Source organism: Rhinoderma darwinii, chromosome 11 (genome assembly GCF_050947455.1).
Source record: "Rhinoderma darwinii isolate aRhiDar2 chromosome 11, aRhiDar2.hap1, whole genome shotgun sequence".
NCBI lineage: Eukaryota > Metazoa > Chordata > Amphibia > Anura > Rhinodermatidae > Rhinoderma > Rhinoderma darwinii.
This window is the reverse complement of record NC_134697.1, coordinates 52,907,061-52,931,845: the sequence shown is the minus strand read 5'-3', so window position 1 is coordinate 52,931,845 and position 24,785 is coordinate 52,907,061. Positions and strand designations below refer to the sequence as shown.

Genomic DNA, 24,785 nt, shown 5'->3' with positions numbered 1-24,785 from the left:
GTTTTCCTAGAACTCAGACTGAGCAAATCTGAGAGAGGAGCACAGTACTGGGTGGACTGGAAAGTCTCTGTACTACCAAGGTGGAGCCGGAAGAATAACTAGGTAAATTACTGTGCTCCTAAGGGTCTAAGTTAAAAGGGTTGTCCAGGAAAAAATTATTTATAGAAAAAATAAAAAGTGTGTTGTTTTTTTTACATTACATTATTCTTCTCCCTCTCTGGGTCTCTGGGAGAAGGCCAGAGAGGGAGAAGATGCAACTGGTGATCGCTGTGACAGCGATCACCTGACCAGAGACCCCTCTGAAGCCCGGTGATACAGCTGTCTCTAGACAGCTGCATCATGGAGCTCCTTACCGTCGGCACGCATGTGATCGCTGTGAAAGGCTGTCACAGTGTTCACAGAGCTGAGCGCCTTACCGTCTGCATGGATGTGATCGCTGTGAAAGGCTGTCACAGAGTTCACATAACTGAGCGCTTTACAGTCGGCGCACAAGCGCTGCTGGGAGGAGCAATGTAATCGCTGTGACATGCTGTCACAACGATCACATGACCGAAGACCACAGTGAGTGGTCTCCGGTTGAAAGCTCTGTGATATCAGCTGTCTCTAGACAGCTGTATCACAGAGCTCCTCACAGTCGGCACATAAGCGCTGCTGTTAGGAGCAATGTGATCGTTGTGACAGGTTGTCACAACGATCGCATGACCGGAGACCACGCTGAGAGGTCTCCGGTTAGAGTTCCATGATACAGCTGTCTAGAGACAACTGTATCACGGAGTTAAATGCCGCCGGGAAGCGGCAAACATGCTAACTCTGCAGGACGTTCTGGAACGGCCCTGCAGAGTAAATTGCGGACCGCCCAGACGTTGCTAAACAGATGAGGAAACACGTGGTACAGTTACGTCATTTGTGACGTAACTGTACACTCTGATAACCGAAAACAGGAAGTTAACTATCTGAACTAATGGACAGGTCTACAGAGGAAGTGCCAATTTTGGATTAGCAAGTGGTCACGTGACTGAAGATGGGATACGACGCTACATTCATCAGATCCAACGTAAGTATATTGCAAAGTTACTTGTTTTGCATTGTTTAGTTTAACTAAATGTGATTGTTTGCTTTCGGAAAACCCCTTTAAGGCTAGGATCTCTGGGACTGCAGTCTGTATTAATTTGGGGTCTTTGAGTCTGGGGTCAGAACAAATTTTGGACTTATTCTGTGGTCTGAATTCAGTACATTTATATATATATATATTGCTCCACCATATATTACAACCTCCAAAAATGTTAATGTGAAAAGGGGAAAGGGAGAAGCCAAGAGAAACATAATGTGTTTGGTTATAGTGAGGAAGCAGGGCCAAAATTAACTCTGGGATACCATAGTTACACCACTTGTGTATTTCATCAGACAGACACTTTAATACTAGGAATATGAAGCCTGAGTCTTTATAAACTTGTTTATTATTGAAAGGGCTTGTGCTTCATTCAGACTATAGTCAAGTATAACTCACACGGACGCATCCAGTAACATTGCTGTTGTTTGGCAGCTTATAGAAGTCCTATCATTAAATATTATCCGCTGACAAATCTAAAGATTCTGCCTTTGCATAGATCGTCATAAGAATAAGGAAGGCCTTTCATGTTAGTAACGTTTACATTGTACGCTGTGGACGAACTGTGGAATTACCTTTTAAGGTTTTTTTCTTTCTTTATCTGTAACTAATACATTTCATATAGAAGCTTATAGTTCCTCTTTCACACAGAGAAGTCTTTACCTTTTCTCTCTATTCATGGGTGGCCTAACTGGTTTAACCAGACCTGCATTTTATTCTTGACTTAAAAAAGTTAATTTCTGTAGCATGTTATAGACCAAGCAATGTCTAAAGCCAGAGGAAACACATTGTCTATTCTCATAAAAGATCTACAAATGATTATGTTATGAAGCTATTCAGTAATTGGTAGCAAAAAATTCCTAAAATGCAACAAAGTTAACAAAAATTTAAGTTGATGGGAAAAGCAGTGAGTTACAGTACTATTGTTATTTCGCAGGAACTCGTCATAATACTTTCCATACACATCAGATATTTCCCTATGGCAGTGCACATACATGTTCGGTCAATCTGTGTGTTCATATTTATGGGAAGTCGGCCAAGATTGCTGTCAGCCACCCTTATCTGTGTGGCCAGCTGAAAAGTGAGCAGTGTGCTCTGTAATATTGGGCCTACTTTTTCCATTTCATTATACTAACTGAATACAAACTGACTTTTACTTCTTTTACAAGGAATAAAACTAACTGTAAAAAATAAAATTTATTTTGTGTCGCCAAATTCTGAGAGCCATAACTTTTTAATTTTTCCATCGATTGAGCAGTATGAGAGTATATTTTTGCGGCACGAGCTGTAATCTTTTGGGGTACATGCCAGCTTTTCATTAATTTTTATTCTATTTTTTGTGGGAGATGAGATGACCATAAAACAGTGATTCTGGTGGTTTAATTTTTTTACAGCGTGCACTGTGCGTGTTTAATAGTGTTATATTGTAATAGTTTAGACTTTAACAGATGCGTTTGATGATTTACCAACGATCGTTGGATTGCTTGCACTATATACTGCAATACTAATGTATTGTAGTATATTGTGTTTCTGACAGGCTCATGGGCTGTCAGAGGGGGTGGCCCCCTCTTTCTAACACTTTAGCTGCCACGGTTGCTATTGACCGTGACATCTAAGGGGTTAAATGAGTGGGATCATGCTCGATCTGTAACATACATCCAACACCCGCGTTCAGGGCCGGCTCTCGCTGCCGTCGTCACGGCATCACTGTCCGTATATGGACAGTAATGTCGGGAGGAGAGAACGAGTCCCAGGCAGAGCACTAGCGGCTCTGCTCCGGAACTCTGTCTTTGGTGAAGCCCCTGACATCAATATCCATACATGGACAAGGATGTCAGAGGGAGAGCAGGAGTCCCAGGCAGAGCGCTAGAAGCTTTGCTCCGGGACTCCGTCTCTGGGGAAGCCCCTGATATAAAAGTCCATATATGGACAGTGATGTCAGAGGTAGAGAAGGAGTCCCAGGCAGAGCGCTAGCGGCTCTGCTTCGGGAGTCAGTTTCTGGGGAAGCCATTGACATCACTAGCCGTATATATGTACAGTGATGTCAGGGGCTTCCCTAGAGCTGGAGTACCGGAACAGACTTTACTAGCACTCTGCCTGGGACTTCAGCTCTGCTCCAGACATCACTATCCATATATGGATAGTGATGTCAGGAGCAGAGCAGGAGTCCCAGGCAGAATGCTAGTAGTGCTCTGCCCTGGACTATGGTTCTGGGAACTCCAAAGGCGCAACCTACAGGGAGGGAGGCTGTGCGGTACTACCAGGGAGAGTGGCTGCGTGGCACTGCCAGTGGAGGGGGGCTGTGTGGCACTACCAGGGAGGTGGGGGCTGTGTGGTGCTTCCTGAGAGGGGGGGGGTTGTGTGGCACTCCCTGGGGGGGGGGGGCTGTGTGGCACTATCTGGGAGAGGGGCAGTGTGGCACTATCTGGGAGAGGGGCAGTGTGGCACTATCTACAGAGGGCACTACATTTATGGGGTAACAGACTAAGGGCCTGACTTCTATATGGGGGCATAAACAGGGCCTAACGTCTATATGAGGGCACAAAGTGACGTTTTCTGCCATTTTACTGCCGCTGTGAGTTCCCCCGCAAAAGGGCCTACTAAGTCTGTGTCGCCCAAGGGCCCACATAAACCTGGAGCCGGCCCTGCCCACGTTGTATGGAGCGGGCTCAGCCCATGAGCCCACACCGTACTTCCTCCTACTCGGTTATGACGTGAGTATACGTCGAATGTTGGAAGGGGTTAAATGGAACCTGTCACTAGATTTCAGGGCACTAGATTACCAGCATGTTGGTATACTGCTGAAGTTTTGCATCCTAAACATGCCTCTCTCAAAACTGTCCGTTTTAGCATATTACAGCGTGCGCTGTATGTTTATTACCATAAAAGAGTCTTGGGATGTGTCCTGGTGTACTGGCCTCGGCTTCATCTGAGCACTGAGCATGTGCAGGATGCTGTTGGACTCATCTCAGGGCTCAAAATGCTAAAACAGGCAGTTTTAAGTGGTGCATGTTTAGGACGCTAAATCCCAGCAGTATGACAACATGCTGGTGGCATAGTGCCCTAAAATCTAGTGACAGGTTCCCTTTAAGCTTTTTTGGTGCCATTTATCCTGTGCAGCCAAGACAACAGGCCTATTTATTTATATTGTCCTATGTTACACTCATGCTGTGCCTCAACCCTGCTCTGCAACACACTGAGCGGCTCATTGTATTTCTATAGATCACAAAGTAGCAGTTTGTCTTTAAGGTCCTGTTCACACTGAGTGAAGACGCAACTCTTATACTTCCCCAGAATTCTTTGTTTCTTCGTCCAGGCCAGCCTGCTGGCATGACGTTTCATCTCATGTGACATCTGTGTCACAGGCTGCAGTGGTCATATGGGATGAAACGTCATCCCAGGAGGCCGATCCGCGGGACGGCAGAGGGACGTGTCACCATGGCTATGTAGGTATGACTTTTTTTTTTTTCTACCTGCAGTTTTCCAAAGCGGACATTTTGGCCGAAGAAACTGCACTACAATTTGGTGCGTTTTTTTGTCTGAATTCCCCACGGCACCCAGGGCAGATACGCTGTGTGCTTTTATGCCGTGTATCCACCCTGTGTGAACATAGCCTACGCAAATAAAGCTTTATTGTTATATAATAAATAGTTATGCAACTTTATATTCTTTGTTTGTGCGAGTGAATGAAAACATTCTTCATCACTTGTAGCTGTGTAGACAATTCCCTGTGAGATAAATACATCAGCTATGGTTCTCATAGTTTACTGCAATTTATCAGCGTAGGTAAAATGTATCAGCCATGCTGTTTAGCTACTTAGCCATCCATGTTCTAGTATTAGGGACCAGGAAGTCCTGATTATGCATATCCATACACACCCCAGCCTTTTCACTAGTTATGCAGGTGACAAAACTGGAGTGTGGCCTGGGGATAAAACTGTCAACCTCTGGCATCTGTAGCCAGCCTACAGCGTGGGTAAAAAACTATTTATCAGAGTTTGAACTGCTTCTCTAATGAATAATTACCATGGTAACATTTTATTATAACGTTACCATTTAGACACTTGTGAATACAATAAAAAAATAAATAAAATGACAGTATAGAAAAACCTTTTCCACTGCTTTTAAAACCTCATAATATTTAAAGGGACTCATTAAAAAAATAATAATCAGTAAAGAGTTTAAAAAACGTTGATTCCAAATCTGACATTTTTATCTTCCTATTTACTTGCATTCTTCTGTTATAAGCCCAAAAACGGGCCGTTCGCTGCCTGTTGATGATGAGTCCTAGGAGTCCTCTCCATTATATCTCCAAGCTTATGAGTCCTCTCTATGTATCAGCGTGCAGCGCACCGCCGGTTTTCAGTCTTATAGCGAGGGAATGCAAGTGAGTAGAAAGATAAAAATTACAGATTTGAAATCAGCGTCTATAAAGTGATTTACTGATAATTGTAGTTTATGGGGGTTTTCAGAGGTGACAGTCTCTTTAACATATGTTAAGAGCATATGTTGATTAGTTCTAAAAAAAATTATGCAAACAATTAACATGTTATACAGTAAAATTGTGCCCCCATCTTTGATTTGGAAGTACTTTGGTTAAAATATTAGGAAAATGCAATATATAACATTTCTTAAATGGGTTCTCCGGGACTTAAAGGTTATCAATGTTTGATTGGTGGGGATCCGACCCCCGACGATCAACAAAATAAAGGGGCTGTAACTCTCCTGTCAGCATCAGATCCCCTTCATTGTTTACAGAGGCACGGCGGCTCATCCATAGGAATGGCTGTGCCTGGTACTTCAGCTTAGTCCCATCGAAGTGAATGGGACTGAGCTGTAGTACTAGGCGCAGTTGGACCCCCACTACTCAAGCATTAATGGTCTGTCCTAAGGATAGGCCATCAGTCCTGGAGAACCCCTTTAATATACTGTTAATAACCAAATCATTACCATTAATTGTTTAAATATATGTGAAAAAATGCGCGCCTTATACTTTTCATTAAATATGACAAATTATTTTATATATTTTAATACCCTATTAGTAAAATCAGACTTTCAGCAACAAGCAAACATTTTAGTGCGCGTAACAGTTTCACTAAGCTGAATAAAGAAAGAGGAACTTTCAAAGGAGGAAATATATGTTTTTTTAGAGAAAGGTCTACAGTAAATGAAACACAGCACATACCTCTGGATGCCATTTTGGAAATCGTAAAAACAAAAAAAATAATCCTTTAGTTTAAGTTCAGAAGTTTTCAATGCGACATAATAACTATCCTTGTCATCGCTCCAAGTTTAAACCCTTTCATTCTGTATCTTCTCAGGAGCCCGTGAAATGCTTGTGTTTGCTGCCTCGTATCATCCCAGCCCAGTACAAAACGTATAAATGTGCTGCCTTGAGGCTGGAGCGAGAAGAATCTGGTACAGAACGGAACAAGTGCAGACACCTGTTACTCCGTGGGAGCAGAAAGTTACTGTTATACAGAACATACTACACTTCCTGATTTTTACTCGTCCAAAACTTCCTGTGTTGAGACTCACAGGCAGTGGTGACAAACAAATTCTAAGCACAGCCCCCTCGCCACGAGCTGGAGTATCAGCTACCGTAGTTGGCCAAACTCTAAGAATTTACAAGAACAAACAAGTAACCAGTATCATTATACATCCTCCAGATAGGCAAATCTATAGATAACAGTAATTTGAAGGGCATTTTGTAGGGCTGATTTTGTAAGTTTGCCCACTGTCAAAGTCATGAACAGTCTAGAATTTTTAGGCTAGGTTAATTTTACCAGTGAGAGATAGATTATATATTAAAAAAAACAGAAAATCACATTGTCAAAATTATATATATGTATTTGCATTGTGCACAGAGAAATAAGTATTTGATCCCCTACCAACCATTAAGAGTTCAGCCTCCTCCAGACCAGTTACACGCTCTAAATCAACTTGGTGCCTGCATTAAAGACAGCTGTCTTACATGGTCACCTGTATAAAAGACTCCTGTCCACAGACTCAATTAATCAGTCTGACTCTAACCTCTAACAACATGGGCAAGACCAAAGAGCTTTCTAAGGATGTCAGGGTCAAGATCATAGACCTGCACAAGGCTGGAATGGGCTACAAAACCATAAGTAAGACGCTGGGTGAGAAGGAGACAACTGTTGGTGCAATAGTAAGAAAATGGAAGACATACAAAATGACTGTCAATCGACATCGATCTGGGGCTCCATGCAAAATCTCACCTCGTGGGGTATCCTTGATCCTGAGGAAGGTGAGAGCTCAGCCAAAAACTACACGGGGGGAACTTGTTAATGATCTCAAGGCAGCTGGGACCACAGTCACCAAGAAAACCATTGGTAACACATTATGCCGTAATGGATTAAAATCCTGCAGTGCCAGCAAGGTCCCCCTGCTCAAGAAGGCACATGTACAGGCCCGTCTGAAGTTTGCAAATGAACATCTGGATGATTCTGAGAGTGATTGGGAGAAGGTGCTGTGGTCAGATGAGACTAAAATTTAGCTCTTTGGCATTAACTCTACTCGCCGTGTTTGGAGGAAGAGAAATGCTGCCTATGACCCAAAGAACACCGTCCCCACTGTCAAGCATGGAGGTGGAAACGTTTTGGGAGTGTTTCTCTGCTAAGGGCACAGGACTACTTCACCCCATCAATGGGAGAATGGATGGAGCCATGTACCGTCAAATCCTGAGTGACAACCTCCTTCCCTCCACCAGGACATTAAAAATGGCTCATGGCTGGGTCTTCCAGCACGACAATGACCCGAAACATACAGCCAAGGCAACAAAGGAGTGGCTCAAAAAGAAGCACATTAAGGTCATGGAGTGGCCTAGCCAGTCTCCAGACCTTAATCCCATCTTAATCCCAAATTTATGGAGGGACCTGAAGATCAGAGTTGCCAAGCGACAGACTCGAAATCTTAATGATTTACCGATGATCTGCAAAGAGGAGTGGGCCAAAATTCCATCTAACATGTGTGCAAACCTCATCATCAATTACAAAAAACATCTGACTGCTGTGCTTGCCAACAAGGGCTTTGCCACCAAGTATTAAGTCTTGTTTGCCAAAGGGATCAAATACTTATTTCTCTGTGCACAATGCAAATAAATATATATAATTTTGACTGTGATTTTCTGTTTTGTTTTTTTATATAATCTCTCACTGGTAAAATTAACCTAGCCTAAAAATTCTAGACTGTTCATGTCTTTGACAGTGGGCAAACTTACAAAATCAGCAAGGGATCAAATACTTATTTCCTTCACTGTATATACGGAGGAAATACAGAACTTTCCTTGCACCGCCAGCCTGCGATATAGAGAGAGCCTGAATCACGCTACCCCACCCGGTGAGAGAGCGTGAAAATACGTTGGCACACCTTTACCAAACTGGGAATTTATCAAGTCTGGCATTTCATACACCAATCTTAATAGTAAGAATGTTGATGTCAGATGTGACATATTTATTAAGAGATGAATGCCTCTTAATAAATGTGTCACCTCTTTCGGCTGACCGTGCACCCATGAACAAGAGTGGCACTGTTTCTGGAAAAAACGAAACCCTTTTTTGTATATTATACAACCCACTGCACAAGTTTGAGTCCCTGTAGATGCTGCTTGTTATTTACAGTAGCATGAGAAACAAGGTTTAACCCCTTAACCCATTGTCACATACATGTACGTGACAAGCGTAAAGGAAAAGTATGGAGCGTGCTCACAGGCTGAGTGCGCTCCATATTGAATAGCTGTCAGCTGTATAATACAGCCGACACCTCACTATAATGGGCGGAATCAAAGATTACTTTAACCCCTTAGATAGTGACCGCAGCATCTAAGGCGTTAGAAAGAGGGGAGCCCCTCTGACAGCCCATCGCCCCCCATGAGACAATTGTCATGGCAGCCTGGGGGCCCCATGAAGACCCCTAGGTCTGCCATCAGTCAGAATCAAGCTGTACTTCAATACATTAGTATTGCAGTATATAGTGCAAGCGATCAAGTTCCCTAGGGAACGGTTAAATAACGTTTTTTTAATGTGCAAAAAAAGATAAAAAATATTAAAAGTTAAAGAAAACAAAAACCTTTCCCCATATATTCTCTAAAGCAATGTTAACAAAAATTTAAAGAAACATAACTGGTATCGCCGCGTCCGTAAAAGTCTGAACTATTACAATATAAAAAAATTTACCCGCATGGTGAATGATGTAAAAAAAAAAATTAAACCGCTAGAGTTGCTGTTTTTTTGGTCACCTTAGCTCCCCCAAAAAATTGTACCAATAAAATGGTACCAATAAAAGCTTGCCCCGCAAAAAAAAAATAAGCCCTCACACCGGCCAAATTTTTCTTTGTAAAAGTGGTAAAACATTAAAAACCTATATAAACTTGGTATTGCTGTAATCGTATCAACCCGTAGAATAGAGATGACATGTTTTTACCGCTCGATGAATGCCGTAAAAACGAAACCCAAAAAACTGTGGCAAAATTGTTGTTTTCTGCCCAATTTTATTTTCCCAGTTTCACAGTACATTATATGGTACATTAAATGGTGCCATGAAAACCTACAAATTGTTCTACAAAAAACAAACCCTCATACGGCTATGTCAACGGAAAAATAAAAAAGTTATGACTTTCATAACTAAATTAACTCAAATTAAAAAAACAGAAAATTGGCCTGGTTATTGAGTGGTTAAGGGGTTGTCCACTTTCATATTACTGTCCCATGGCCCATTTATGTGCAGCTTCCCTCGGTGATACAATAGTAATAGCTAATCTATGGGATTTCAAAATAATTCTCTAATTTGGGGGGCTACTTTTTGACAAGAGGTTTCCCCCTTTACCAGTAAAAAGTGAAATTTTAGCTTCATATGTTTTATTTCTAATCTCTTTCCAGAATCCTAAGATTTATTAGGGTGCAAAGCAGGAGGAGGAGGCACAAGATGACTGAGATGGGCCATCAAAATGTAGTGAAGTCACTGCCATCCAGTCACAGCGCGTTTCACCACAGGCTGGCATAACATCACTCTTATTTGCCATTAGTTAGCACTAATCCACTTCATGCCATCACTGGCCCATGACACCAAATATTATCATCCGTTATTTATAATTTAGTATTATTGATACTAAGCTCGCACAATATCACTAGCATATTATATATTATACACTATATGGCCAAAAGTATGTGGACACCTGACCATTATACCTATAAAGTATGAGCTTGTTGAACATCTCATTCCAAAACCATGGGAATTAATATGGAGTTGGGCCGCCTTTTAAGAAGGCTTTCCACAGGATTTTTGAGTTTGTCTGTGGATTCATTGAGCATTTGTGGGTTCAGGCACTGATGTTGGATGAGAAGGTCTGGTTGGCATTCCAAAGCTGACAGTGAGTCTTTACTCCTGAACAGACTAAAACAATGGCTGATTTATTTCTGAAATTGGAAGATCTGATCACGGAAGAAATTTGACATAACCTAGATGCTACTTTTTTAACCCTATGTCTACAAGAAAACATTATAGCCAAGGGATTACAAATTTGCCTGTTGTTTGCTCTTTTCCTGATGATTGTGTAATTTCAAATAATTGGTATGAATAAATGGCAGCATGTTCTAAAGGTATAATGAAATGCATTATTAGGAAACGTAACGAGATGATTATTGGTTTTAGAGGAACCGTTTCATACGCATACAGGTTTTTATTCACCCGATAGGTCAGTAACTAAACATTACTTAAATTAATACAATAAAAATGAAAGCCAGTAAACTTGCATGTGACAAATAAGATATCAGGATAACAAAAAAGAGGTAGCAAAGGATAAGTCTGCCCAGAAAAAACATCTCATACTTACAAAAAGGATAGCACTGTAACTGATAGGAAATTTTTGACTAATCAGAAATGTGACAGTAAACGATGTCCACTAATAAGTACACACAGGGCCGTCACCAGGGCCTGGCCAGAAATAAAAATGTGTCCGCTTGCCGCCGCCATGATTGATATAGCCACCGCAATTTGGGCCTGTATGATTTTACTTTGTTGAAAAGAACAGGCCCCATCACTGGGCCGAGGCCCGTTCTTTCCACCAGAGTAAAACAACAGGTGCCCCCTCTTCTATTCTTCTCTTACTCCACAGCAGTGTAACATCACCGACGTGGGACAATGGGTAGACCCAGGAAAGGAGGAGGCAGATTCATCATATATACTCCAGCGGCGGTTTTTCTAAGACCGCCATTCGCCATCCGGACTGCAAAAAAGGTATATGTGTGACAGGCTGCTTCTGCAATTACTCTTTAGACTATCACTGTAAGACAATATGGGAGGGAGGCAAAGGAGAGCTGCTGAAGCCATGCCATTTTCTTTGCCCCCTCCTCTATCACCTGTCTGCCACCTGCTAACTCCCCAGAGAGCCCTTGTCCCTTCTCCCCCCTCAGATCCCCTTTGTCTTTGCATGTTCCCCCTGCCGCCTTGCATTCCCACCTGCCACCTTGCTCTTGTCTGGGGTCTGTTTTTATTTAGTGGTCTGGTGTGAGGTCTGAAATATTTTTGGGGTCTGATCTAAGATCTAACAATAAAATTGAACAGAGCAAAAATGAGAAATATTAGGTCTACAACGAGATCAGATGATTTTTCATCTATCGGGAGAGAAAACAGTCAAATATATGTGTTATTCTCAGTCCTCCACAGTAGGGGGTCACAGTCGATAATTCACTGAACTGCTACTTGTTTAATTTAAAAATAAAATTCATTGGCAAATCTTACCACAGAGCTAACTCACAGTTCCTGCGTATTAAAAGTCCAGCATGTGGTCTTTATGTGACCTCGCCGCTGTTAAACTCTGAATCTTAATCCAAGGCACTCGTCCTCCTTCACTTGTCAACTATGGATCCTCTTACTGGCCAGAAGTCCACAGAAGTTGCTCCCCTGTCAGGATGTCCGATCAGCTAATATGAGTCACACTGCTTATGAGCAGCAACAATACATGGGACAAGATTATAGAAGATCTGTCACTAGGTTATATAAATTGAACAGGGTTTACTAACCTGAATAGCGCTGTCTCCATGATTCCTGCACTGTTAGAACTAGCCTCAAACTGTCTCGTGCTGATTGGTCAGCATCAGAGGTAGGGAAGCTAGCTCCACCCCGTTGGATAACTACAGCAATTATCATATAGGGAGCCAACACAACAGTGGGCCATATCCCTGGAATAGGGAGTCCTGGAAAAAAACATGTCTGGAATCGGGGAGACAGCGCTATTCAGGTCAATTAACCAGTTAAACTTATAAGACCTAGTGATAGGTCCTCTTTAAAGGCAAAATAATCTGCTCATTTTATTATAGAAGAAGAAACTAAACCTTGCATAACAGCATTTCGTGATAACAATTACCATTACAAACATACAGACACGCCTGTAACGGCATTCCATATAATGAACCAATTAAAATACATGCACCTTCGAATAATGCAGTTTAACTCCCTAACGCTTCATGATGAATATATTCATCATGGAGCAGCATTACTTAATGATGAATATATTCGTCATGACATCAAACCATCACCGTGTCTTAGTGCACGATGACAGAGTTGTGATGGAAGCTGTGACAGACAGCTGACCATCACCGTTAGCCGGCCCGGGACCAATGAGAGCAGTCCCGGGTCGGCGATCGCTCTGATTGGTCCCGGAATTCTCACGGGCCAATCAGAGCACTGTCCTATTTAAATGAGGTGGAGGGAGAATGGTGGCTGTAATCTCGGCTGTCAGAGACAGCAGAGGAGTACAGCTAGCAGGCCCGGGACCAATGTGATCAGCTCCGGGTTGGCGATCACTCTGATTGGTCCGTGAGAATTTCTCACGGACCAATCAGAGCATTATGCACTAATGAAGATAGTGACAGCTGTGATTAGCAGCTGTCACAGACAGCTGCCAATCACAGCTTGCCAGCCCAGGACTGATCAGAACAGTATTGGTTCGGCAATTGCTCTGGTTGGTATGTGAGAATTCACAAACCAATCAGAGTGTCATGTTGGGTTCGTGGACCCACTGGGCCGTACCGCCTTGACGGTATAGCAGCTGGCTAACAAGGCGCATGTCACAGTCTATAGTTCGTATAGTGTACCTGTGGCAGCTCAGACAGTAGCAGGGCAGGCTCGGCTGGGACTAGGCAGCAGGTAGATGTCAGGCCGAGCCTGCCCTGCTACTGTCCGAGCTGCCACAGGTAAACTATAGACTGTGACCTGCGCCCTGTTGGCCAGCTGCCATACCGTGAAGGCGGTACGGCCCAGTGGGTCCACAAACCCAATGTGACAGTACGCTCAGGCCTTGCAGGGAGGGGCACAGCCCTTCTTATAGCCCAGGGTGCTCTGGGAGCAATCAGCTCAATCTCCCACCTGCGTGCGCTTTGGCTTCTTAAGTCTGGACTGAGCTCGCGAGCGCACCATGGTGGTCACTGTGGAACAGGACGGCCGTATGTGCAGACATCTCTGTAGAGAAGGGCGTCGACTGGATGGAAGGAGTTCGTTGTCAGCGACCACGGACGTTACAGAGTACAGGGGAGGGCAGGAGTCTGATCGCTTCAATTCTGTCAGAGAAGCATTCAGGAAGAGTCATAGTCGCTCAGAGCTCCTGTGAGATTTTGTTACAGTTGTACCAAGCACTACACACATTTTATAGTATGTAGCCCCTTCCCCCATCATAAACCCATCACTGGCCAGTGACATTCAATTACTGACCCAGTGAACCTCATCCCGCTTCTCTTTTTACAGGTGGGAGATATTTTTTTTTCTCATTTTACATATATATATATAAAAAATATATAAATTAAAAAAATTATAATTTAGTTGGCACCACTCATCCCTGGTGGTCCTTCCCCCCCCCCCTATCAACACCCCCTTCGCCATTTAAGTGTACACAAATATAAAAAAAGAATACATGCCGTCATATTTAACCCCTTAACAACCGGTGTATAGTCTTTTTACGTCAGCTGTTAAGGGCAGTTCTTCTGAAGCGCCGCCTTTTCATGTCAGCGCTTCAGAAAAAGTTTGCCCACATCGGGTGGGGTGCTCCTGAAGCATCCCGCGATGCAATCGTGGGGTGGGATGGTTTCTATGGCAGCCTGGGGGCCTAACAAAGGCCCCCAGGTCTGCCTTTAGTAAATGCCTGTTAGGTTATTCTAGAGGCATGGCCTAACAGATGCCTGTTAGTTTTGCAGAAGTATTGCAGTGTATTATGAAGTTTTGCAGTGTATTATGAAAGCGATCAGAAGATCGCACAGTAAAGTCTCCTAGTGAGACTAAAAAAAAAAAAGTTTCAAAAAGTTTAATAAAGTTTGTAATAAATATATAAAAGTCCCAAGTAAAACAAATTTAAAAACCCACTTTTCCCCCTTACAAAAATACTTTATTATAAAAATAAGTGAAAAGTTACACATATTTGGTATCGCCGTGTCCGTAATGAACCCAACTATAAAACGCTTGCATTATTTAACCCACGCGGTGAAAGCCGTAAAAAATAAAATAAAAAACAATGCCAGAATTGCTGTTTTCTGCTCACCCTGCCTTCAAAAAAATTTGATAAATAGTGATGAAAAAGTCGCATGTACTCCAAAATCGTACCAATAAAAACTACAAGTTGTCCCGCAAGAAAAAACCCTCATGTCAGGAGAAAAACAAAAAAAGTTATGGCTCTTAAAATATGGCGACACAAAAACAAATAATTTTGAAAAAAAATGTGTTTTTGTGTAAAAGTAGTAAAACATAAAAAGAACTATATAAATTTGGTATTGCCGCAATCGTAATGATCCATTCAATATACGGTAGTTATTGTTATTTATACCACATGCTAAAAGGCGTAAATTTCCTTTTTTTTTTTCTTATTACCCCACCAGAAAAGTTAATAAAAGTTAATCAATAAATCCTATGTACCCCAAAATGGTGCTATTAAAAACTACAACTCGTCCCGCAAAAAACAACTCCTTATACAGCTACGTCGATGCAAAAATAAAAAAGTTATAGCTCTTTGAATGCGACGATGGAAAAACTAAAAAAATAGCTTGGTCGTTAAGGTTTAAAATACCTTCGGTATAAAAGGGGTTAAAAGCAGAAAGATTCTTTCGAAAAACACAGGAATCACATATTATAAAAATTATAAAATCATTCCTTGGAAGCAGTCAACAATTAGTGAGCAAAGAGTGGCAAATCAGTAGTATCGATTTTGACATACATATTGTTGAACCAATCAAAAGTAGCCTGTGGGCGGGATCAAACGTCAAAAATTCACTAATAAACCAGTTCTACCAGATAATACTTGTGTGCAGGTTACTGAAGTAAATTATCAGTCGCATAGCAACCTATAAACAAACAAACTTGGCTATATTTCTGTGTGTAGTAAATGGCCACCGCTATCTTGTTTCCTCCGTGTAGCAGCGTAGATTTTACTCTATGGGGCATAGCAAAGTAGAGGCCCGTGTTGGGCCTCTTACCTTTCCCCCAATCAGACTAACCCCCGTCGTCGTTCCCCATTAAACAGTTCAATTAAAAAAATGAAACAAAAAAAAATAAAAAAATTATGCTCACCTCACCGCTCCTCTTCTCCCCCCTGGGTCACCCCAAGGTTCTGACACCGGGCAGTGTCAGGACTTTGTATGCGACGCAGCACTGATGACGCTGAAGTGCTGCGTTGCATATAAAACCCTGACGCTACTCCGGTCAGGCGCTTGTATGAGCCGTGCTGGGGGAGAAGGAGAGAGTGGTGAGGTGAGTATGTGTTTTGTTTATATTATGGCCGATGGAGGAATGGAGGGCGCACGGCCCGGCCGAAAAATGCAACACATTTACTCAGAGGTGTTCGCCGCTCAATAAATGTGTTGCATCTTACTCCAACTTTTCTTTCTAATAAGACTGGTGTATGAAATTGCATTAACAAATTCCCCCCACAAACTACTTTTTGACAATCTGTCTCAATTCTTTCTTGGACTGTGATTTTTCGGGATATGATGGAACCTGGAAGCCATTTAATGCACAGAAACATATACGATTGATGCTGAGGGTTACTCCCAATCCTATACAGGAATAACTTTTCCGTTCAATGAAGCTTTATCTATATTTTATACATTGACAGTATGATGCTTCAATATTTATTAACTGATTCAGTGTAATATGCCAAACTTTCTATTTTTATATTTACGGTACCACGTTGGCTGTCTCATGAGCACCCCCTGCAGGGGAAACAAAGTATTTCCAGTGTAAAACAGTACAGCTCTGTGGAGCTCTGTCATTTACTATGAAGTGACTTCAGTAGGATTGATGCTGCCCTCTATCCCATTTTGACATGCTTAGGCCCCATGCACACGAACGTGCCCGCAATCACGGCCCGCGATTGCGGGCACGGCCGGCCGCCGACTGACAGCCGCATTTTCGGGCCGTGCTCCCATACAAAGTATGGGAGCACGGCCCGCAAAATGCAAAAGAGCGGACATGTTCCATAATTCCCGGAACATTTCCATGGCACGGACACCCTTCCGTAGTGCTACGGAAAGGTGTCAGTGTTCAATGAAAGTGAATTGCTCCGTTTTTTACGGTCGAGGATTGTGATTCCTTTTATTGTGTTATATCATGTCTATAGAGAATAAAAAATAAAAAAAAACACAAATGCATCTTTAATTTCTCTATTTCACATTCTGATAGCATATAAGATGAATAAATCATGAATATGTGGGGGCTATCATGGTAAAAAGAATACCTAAGGCCTCATGCACATGTCTTTGCATTCGAGTCAGCAATTTATCCACATTTTTGCGGATAAATTGCAGACTCATTCTTTTCTGTGACGCCATGCACGACCATGGTTTTCACAGATTAGCGCTGGAGCAGCGAACCAGGACCGCAAAAACTCAGGACAAGTCATTTTACAGTCCAGATTTGCGGCTTAACTGAACTGGTGAAAAGTTTTTGTTTTTTTTGTGGATCTGTGAATCCTGATGACACACAGATGCACAAAGAAGGTTTTTTTTGTGATCAAATGGACTGCAACGGATCAGTAGTTTTGTGGACTTCAAAACCGCTACGGTCGTGTGCATGAGGCCTAACACTCTTTACATTGATTGTTTAACTGGTTCAGGTCTTGGGTATATTTGTCTTTCAGGACCAAGCGCATTTTTGCTGTTTCAGCGCATTTCAGTATAACTTTTTTCTTCATTTTGTGACTATGACTGGGATTTTTGTGCCAATTTTTCCATCACCTATGTGAAAGTGATTAAAATGAAATGTTTAAATGACTCCATCCTGTATAGACGACATCTTGTATGGTGGCGGCCATTTTGGAATCCATCTTGTCGTCTGAGGGAGCCATTTTAAGATTAATAGGTTAGGATTACTTTAAAAAGCTAAAATATATCTGTGAGCATTGTCTGAAACAATACTATGTTGAATGTTTTTATTATTCTTGTAAGGAGCTGATCGTTTGGATCAATAAAGACCAGAGAAGGATTTTAAGCACACAAGCATGGTCTCTTGTGTCATCTTTTCTCATATATATATATATATATATATATATATATGTGTGTGTATCTATCACCTGTGATTTGGAAACTGGATAAATCACTGGAGGGTGGGTATCGGTTGACATACCCATTACAAATTTCAGTCTAATATATTTTGGCCCATGATTGCGTTAACAACCTATGTGGTAGCTTATACTTTGTAAAAATAGTCAAGAAAATATAAATTTTTTAAATTCTAGCTGTTTTTTCTAGTAATGACATACTGTTAAAATAGATTTCAAATTCTTATTCAACTTATTTTTTTTTAAAAATTGTGTTTTTATTAGAAATGTCAAATTACAATTTTACATAATCCTCCCCAAATAAAAGATCCACCCCAAATAAAAGTGTACTGTCCATGAGTTACAAGAAGACTTCAGGGTTTCTCCTGGCTGCCACCAGATAGAAGTGGAACATAGATCTCGTACGTGCATGGTATGATAACACAACCTATGACAATATCTGAATTCCCACATATATCTCCCCACGAGGTTACAGAACATTTGACCGAAGTGTGGATAAACACAATGACTACCCAGACCCAAGGTCCAAGTCACGACCCATCAAAACAGACACATTCAATATCTCAGCAATTCCTTAGATGTCAACTCTGAGGTATCAATCCTTAGTTTTCTTCTCAGATGTATTTCTGGCTCCCCTTCTCATGTACACTCCAAATTCAAAAGCCAACTTATTTTATTAATAAACTACATTACTGATGGCCCACTTTCATCCAGCCAATGTTGTTCTATCCGTTTCCGTGCCATATCACGCATTCGTGCTACTGCAGTATTTGCCCAATCCTCCACATATCCCAAGTTACAGCCAAGGGCATTTATTTTATAAAATAAAAAGTGGGACCCATAATGGTGAATTATGGAACATTTACAATATATCCAGATAATTTTACTTCGATTATCTGCCCACCATAGAAAATGGAAGTTTAAACTCATTCAATTTTATTGAATGTTTATTTTGTGTTTGCTTAGGCCTCATGCACACGACCATAGCCATGTGCACGGCCGTGATTTTCGGGTCGGCTGGCAGCGGACTGTCAGCCGCGAGCCGCCCGCAAATCGCGGGCCATGCACATGGCCGTGGACATTATTTTCAATGAGCCCGGACCGCAGAACATGCCCATAATAAAACAAGTCAGTTCTTTCGGCAGTGCGGGTTCCCGGGCCATGCACGGACCATAAAAACTACGGTCGTGATTTATGCCCTCCTTGCCCGGTCTGTTAGTTGAGGTGGGCAGTCTTCTCAGCAGGTTTGTAGCCGTGCCATATATGTTACATTTTGTTATAATTTTTTGTTTTGTTTTACTTCATGTTGCTTTGTGGTGTTGTAGACTCTGGGCCTTTCCGAACAGATGTATTTATACTGAGGTCATGTGACCGATCATGTGACACTTTGATTGCACACAGGATGAGACTTTATTCAACTTATTATGTGACTTCTGGAGTTTTTTGGTTTGACCAGACATTATTTAGGGGCTTTATATGGAGTACACAGGGGCGTAACTAGGAAAGACTGGGCCCCATAGCAAACTTTTGACTGGGGCCCCCCCTCCCCTGGGTGTCACACAACCCCCCCCCCTTGTAGATAGTGCCTTTTTTACAGGCCCCCCCCCTGTAGATAACGCTGTCAGGTCCGTATTTCACACCGAATAACCACCTCTGTAAATTGAAAGCTGAAGGCATGCCTGGAAAGAAATAAACCAGCCAAAAATGTTTGGTACATAACTTCCCTTGATCAGACAAAGAGAACTGAACTTTATTCAGAACAAAGAAACACACAGAGAAGACACATGCCCCTCCCTATAGATGTGGGACTTGCTTAAATCCCATTGGCTCCTCAGCTGTAAGTTGTTTTGTACATTCTTCTGCACACTCCTCTTTGCATTCCAGGGGGCGGTGTCTTCCAGAGGCGTGTTATGCAGGCTCTTTGTGCTCCATGAATCCAATATCTTTGTGTAATATACTGAATATAAATATATATATATATATATATATATGTAAGGATAATATTTTTCAAACAATATACATGGTAATGATCCCTGACAACGCCATACAGCCCCCTGTAGATAACGCCATACAGCCCCCCCCTGTAAATAACGCCATACAGCCCCCTTTGTAGATATCTACAGAGGGGGCTGTATGGCGTTATCTACAGAGGGGGGCTGTATGGCGTTATCTACAGAGGGGACTGTATGGCGTTATCTACAGGGGGACTGTATGGCGTTATCTACAGGCGGGACTGTATGGCGTTATCTACAGGGGGCACTGTATGGCGTTATCTACAGAGGGGGCTGTATGGCGTTAACTACAGGGGGACTGTATGGCGTTATCTACAGGGGGGACTGTATGGCATTATCTACAGGTGGGGCTGTATGGCGTTCCCTGCAGGGGGTGCGCTGTATGGCGTTATCTACAGGGGGTGTCTGTATAGCGTTATCTACAGGGGGGACTGTATGGCGTTATCTACAGGGGGCTGTATGGCGTTAGCTACAGGGGGGACTGTATGGCGTTATCTACAGGGAGGACTGTGTGGCGTTATCTACAGGGAGGACTGTATGGCGTTATCTACAGGGGGGACTGTATGGCATTATCTACAGGAGGGACTGTATGGCGTTATCTACAGAGGGGACTGTATGGCGTCATACAGCCCCCCCTGTAGGGAACGCCATACAGCCCCCCCCTGTAGGGAACGCCATACAGCCCCCCCTGTAGGGAATGCCATACAGCCCCCCCTGTAGGGAATGCCATACAGCCCCCCCTGTAGGGAACGCCATACAGCCCCCCCTGTAGGGAACGCCATACAGTCCCCCCTGTCGCTAATGCCATACTGTCCCCCCTGTAGATAACGCCATACTGTCCCCCCTGTAGATAACGCCATACAGTCCCCCCTGTAGATAACGCCATACAGTCCCCCCTGTAGATAACGCCATACAGTCCCCCCTGTAGATAACGCTATACAGACACCCCCTGTAGATAACGCCATACAGCGCACCCCCTGCAGGGAACGCCATACAGCCCCCCCTGTAGATAATGCCATATAGTCCCCCCTGTAGATAACGCCATACAGTCCCCCCTGTAGGGAACGCCATACAGCGCCCCCCCCTGCAGGGAACGCCATACAGCGCCCCCCCCCTGCAGGGAACGCCATACAGCCCCCCCAGCAGGGAACGCCATACAGCCCCCCCAGCAGGGAAGGCCATACAGCCCCCCCTGCAGGGAAGGCCATACAGCCCCCCCTGTAGGGAACGCCATACAGCCCCCCCCTGTAGGGAACGCCATACAGCCCCCCCCAGCAGGGAAGGCCATACAGCACACCCCTCCTGTAGGGAACGCCATACAGACCCCCCCATGTAGGAAATGTCATACGCCCCCCCTGTAGGGAACGCCATACAGCGTCCCCAACCCCCCAAAAAAATGCGACCTACAGTGTGTCCTACAAATAACATGCATCCCCTATCCACAGGATAGGGGATACATGTGTGATTGCTGGCATTGATAGGGAGAACGGGGGACTGAAAGTCCCCTGAAGTTCTCCATGACTAACCTCTGACTTCCGGGGTCTGTGTCGGCAGCTCAATAAAAATGAAAGGAGCGCTGTTCACGCATGCGCACAAGCGCGACCGGCGCTCCATTCATTTCCACGGAGCTGCCGACACAGACCCCGGAAGTCCGAGGTTTGTGATGGAGAACTTCAGGGGACTTTCAGTCCCCCGTTCTCCCTATCAATGCCAGCGATCACACATGTATCCCCTATCCTGTGGATAGGGGATACATATATTTTGTTAAATGGCACAGCGGGGAGATACCTCCCTGCTCTGCCGTAGTTTTCAGTGGCGTCCCGCTGTAGCAGCCATAGCGGCTGCTAGCGGAGCCTGCGGCCATGGTGGGGGCCCGTGCCGGCGGGCGACACGGGCCCCCTCATGCCGCGGGCCCCGTAGCAGCTGTTACGGCGGTAGTTACGCCACTGGTCGTGTACATGGCCCCATAGAAATGAATGGGGCCGCAATTCTCCCGTGAATTTTCGGGGGAATTGCGGCCGCAAAAGCACGTTCGTGTGCATGAGGCCTTAGTGTTTATTTTAATGTTTATTTTGATATATTACATGTACACTTAGGGTAATTGGGTTGGTAAATGTACAGCGATGGTCCTGGGCTTTCGCAGCGTAGTACAGTAGCAGCAGAGTGGATGAGATTGGAACAAATCTCATCTACACGCTGTGTAAAAATCTGTCGAAAAAACGTTCATACGTTTTCTGTTGTGGGTTTTCCCCATTGAATTCAATGGGAGGTGAAATCCGCAACAGATAGCAAATGTGATTCCACTGCAAAAAGATGTAGAAAAAAAGCTTATACTTACCCCGTTTTCTGTAGTCATAGCGACACATCCCCCTGTTGTTCATGCAGCGCGTACTCCTGGGATGACGTTTCATCCTGTGTGACTGCTGAAGTCATTCACAGGCTGCAGCAGTCACATGAGATGAAATGTCATCCCAGGAGGCCGGGCTGCACAGAAAGAGGGACGTGTCACTATACTACAGAGACTAGGGTAAGTATAAGTTGTTTTTTTACCGCTGTTTTCAGCAGTGGACATTCCATCCGAAAAACTGCACCACAATTTCTACCACAAACCCTGCAGGTTCCAGTGCGAATATGCTATGTGCTTTTATGCAGAGTATCTGCCCTGTGTCCACTTGGCTTAAAAAAAATGTGTTTGGCGTTCACCAAAACACTCTGATTGTTAAAGGGTTAAAATACCACAGTGGACAAATATACCAAGAATGGCACATGTAAACACTACTTTTAGTGCATTCAGGGATGGTTTTTATGGAAGTGGCAAACTGGCCTCCGTTTTCCTATGGGCCCAAGGGTAGTGCCCCAAGCAGCAGCCAGAGAATTGAAAGGAAAACCATTCCACTCCACTATCAGTTCCAATAAGTCTGCGGAGCGCACTGTTACAATGATGCGTGTGCCCAGCTGTATGGCAAGATTATTTAGGTACTATTTGGACGCAGATAGCGTCTTCTCTGCATGCCTCCAAGCCCTCTCTGCACAAGGAATACATTAATGATGTTACAGGGTTCCTTAGCAACATCCCGAGCGCTGGCTCGTGTATTCGGGAACAGGAATTTTATGACGGGAAACTGATTATTTCAGTTCCCTGCCACAGTACAGGATTGAGATGTCAGTGTGACAACCCGATACAGCTGATGGTGCACAGTGCCATTACAGAGAGCACGTAAATGAACAGGTTTCTGGCGCAGGGATTTTTCCTGTGGCAAACTGATTGGACAGCTGATTCTTGAAATTCTATCAGATTGTATAAATACACCGCATTCCAAATTATTATGCAAATGTTATTTTTCGGTGATTTTCCTAAATAGTCGATGCAAATGACAGTCAGTATAATCTTCAAGCCATCAACCGTTGGAGTATAATGCAAATATTATTGAACAAATCTCTTAATGATAACAGATTTTTTTTTAGAAGTAAAAAACTCAAAATGCACTGTTTCACATTATTATGCACAACAGAGATCAAAACATTTTAAAGGTTGTAAAGAGAACTAAAATGGTAATTTGTTGCATTTGCAGCATCAGGAGGTCATATTTACAGAAATCAAAAGCTCTTTCAATTAAAAAAAACTTAACAGGCCAAGTTACATGTTAACATGGGACCCCTTCTTTGATATCACCTTCACTATTCTTGCATCCATTGAATTTGTGAGTATTTGGACAGTTTCTGCTTGAATATCTTTGCAGGACGTCAGAATAGCCTCCCAGAGCTTCTGTTTTGATGTGAACTGCCTCCCACCCTCATAGATATTTTGCTTGAGGATGCTCCAAAGGTTCTCAATAGGGTTGAGGTCAGGGGAACATGGGGGCTACACCATGAGTTTCTCTCCTTTTATGCCCATAGCAGCCAATGACACAGAGGTATTCTTTGCAGCATGAGATGGTGCATTGTCATGCATGAAGATAATTTTGCTATGGAAGGCACGGTTCTTCTTTTTGTACCACGGAAGAAAGTGGTCAGTCATAAACTCTACGTACTTTGCAGAGGTCATTTTCACACCATCAGGGACCCTAAAGGGGTCTACCAGCTCTCTCCCCATGATTCCAGCCCAAAACATGACTCCGCCACCTCCTTGCTGATGTCGCAGCCTTGTTGGGACATGGTGGCCATTCACCAACCATCCACTACTCCATCCATCTGGACCATCCAGGGTTGCACGGCACTCATCAGTAAACAACACGGTTTGAAAATGAGTCTTCATGTATTTCTGAGCCCACTGCAACCGTTTCTGCTTGTGAGCAGATTGTTTAGGGGTGGCTGAATAATAGCTTTATGCACACTTGCAAACCTCTGGAGGATCCTACACCTTGAGGTTCGCGGGACTCCAGAGGCACCAGCGGCTTCAAATACCTGTTTGCTGCTTTGCAATGGCATTTTAGCAGCTGCTCTCTTAGGCTGGGTTTACACGACCTATTTTCAGACGTAAACGAGGCGTATTATGCCTCATTTTACGTCTGAAAATAAGGCTGCAATACGTCGGCAAACATCTGCCCATTCATTTGAATGGGTTTGCCGACGTACTGTGCAGACGACCTGTTATTTACGCGTCGTCGTTTGACAGCTGTCAAACGACGACGCGTAAAAATACAGCCTCGTCAAAAGAAGTGCAGGACACTTCTTTGGACGTTTTTGGAGCTGTTTTCTCATAGACTCCAATGAAAACAGCTCCAAAAACGGACGTAAAAAAACGCTAAAAATGTGAGTTGGTCAAAAAACGTCTGAAAAGCAGGGTCTGTTTTCCCTTGAAAACAGCTCTGGATTTTCAGACGTTTTTGGTCACTACGTGTGCACATGCCCTAAATCCTATTAATTTCTCTGGCAGAAACCTTCCTCATTATGCCTTTATCTGAACGAACCCGTCTGTGCTCTGAATCAGCCACAAATCTTTTCACAGTGCGATGATCACGCTTACGTTTTCTTGAAATATCCAATGTTTTCATACCTTGTCCAAGGTATTGCACTATTTCACGCTTTTCGGCAGCAGAGAGATCCTTTTCCTTTCCCATATTGCTTGAAACCTGTGGCCTGCTTAATAATGTGGAACGTCCTTCTTAAG

At 43.4% G+C, this 24,785-nt stretch overlaps 1 protein-coding gene across 2 annotated transcripts in view; it reads right to left on the bottom strand.

The window, feature by feature from the left end:
• The window catches only part of PIK3AP1 (phosphoinositide-3-kinase adaptor protein 1), a 124,769-nt gene that overhangs the window by 74,142 nt on the left and 25,842 nt on the right, over window positions 1-24,785 (bottom strand). The window contains exon 1 of one of the 2 annotated variants that reach the window (XM_075841494.1): window positions 6,294-6,615. The exons of the other annotated variant lie outside the window; for it this stretch is intronic. Coding sequence (XP_075697609.1) covers window positions 6,294-6,306 — 13 coding nt within the window. The 5' untranslated portion in view covers window positions 6,307-6,615. Of the gene's footprint in view, window positions 1-6,293; window positions 6,616-24,785 lie in introns of those variants that run through there. 2 annotated transcript variants of the gene reach the window in all.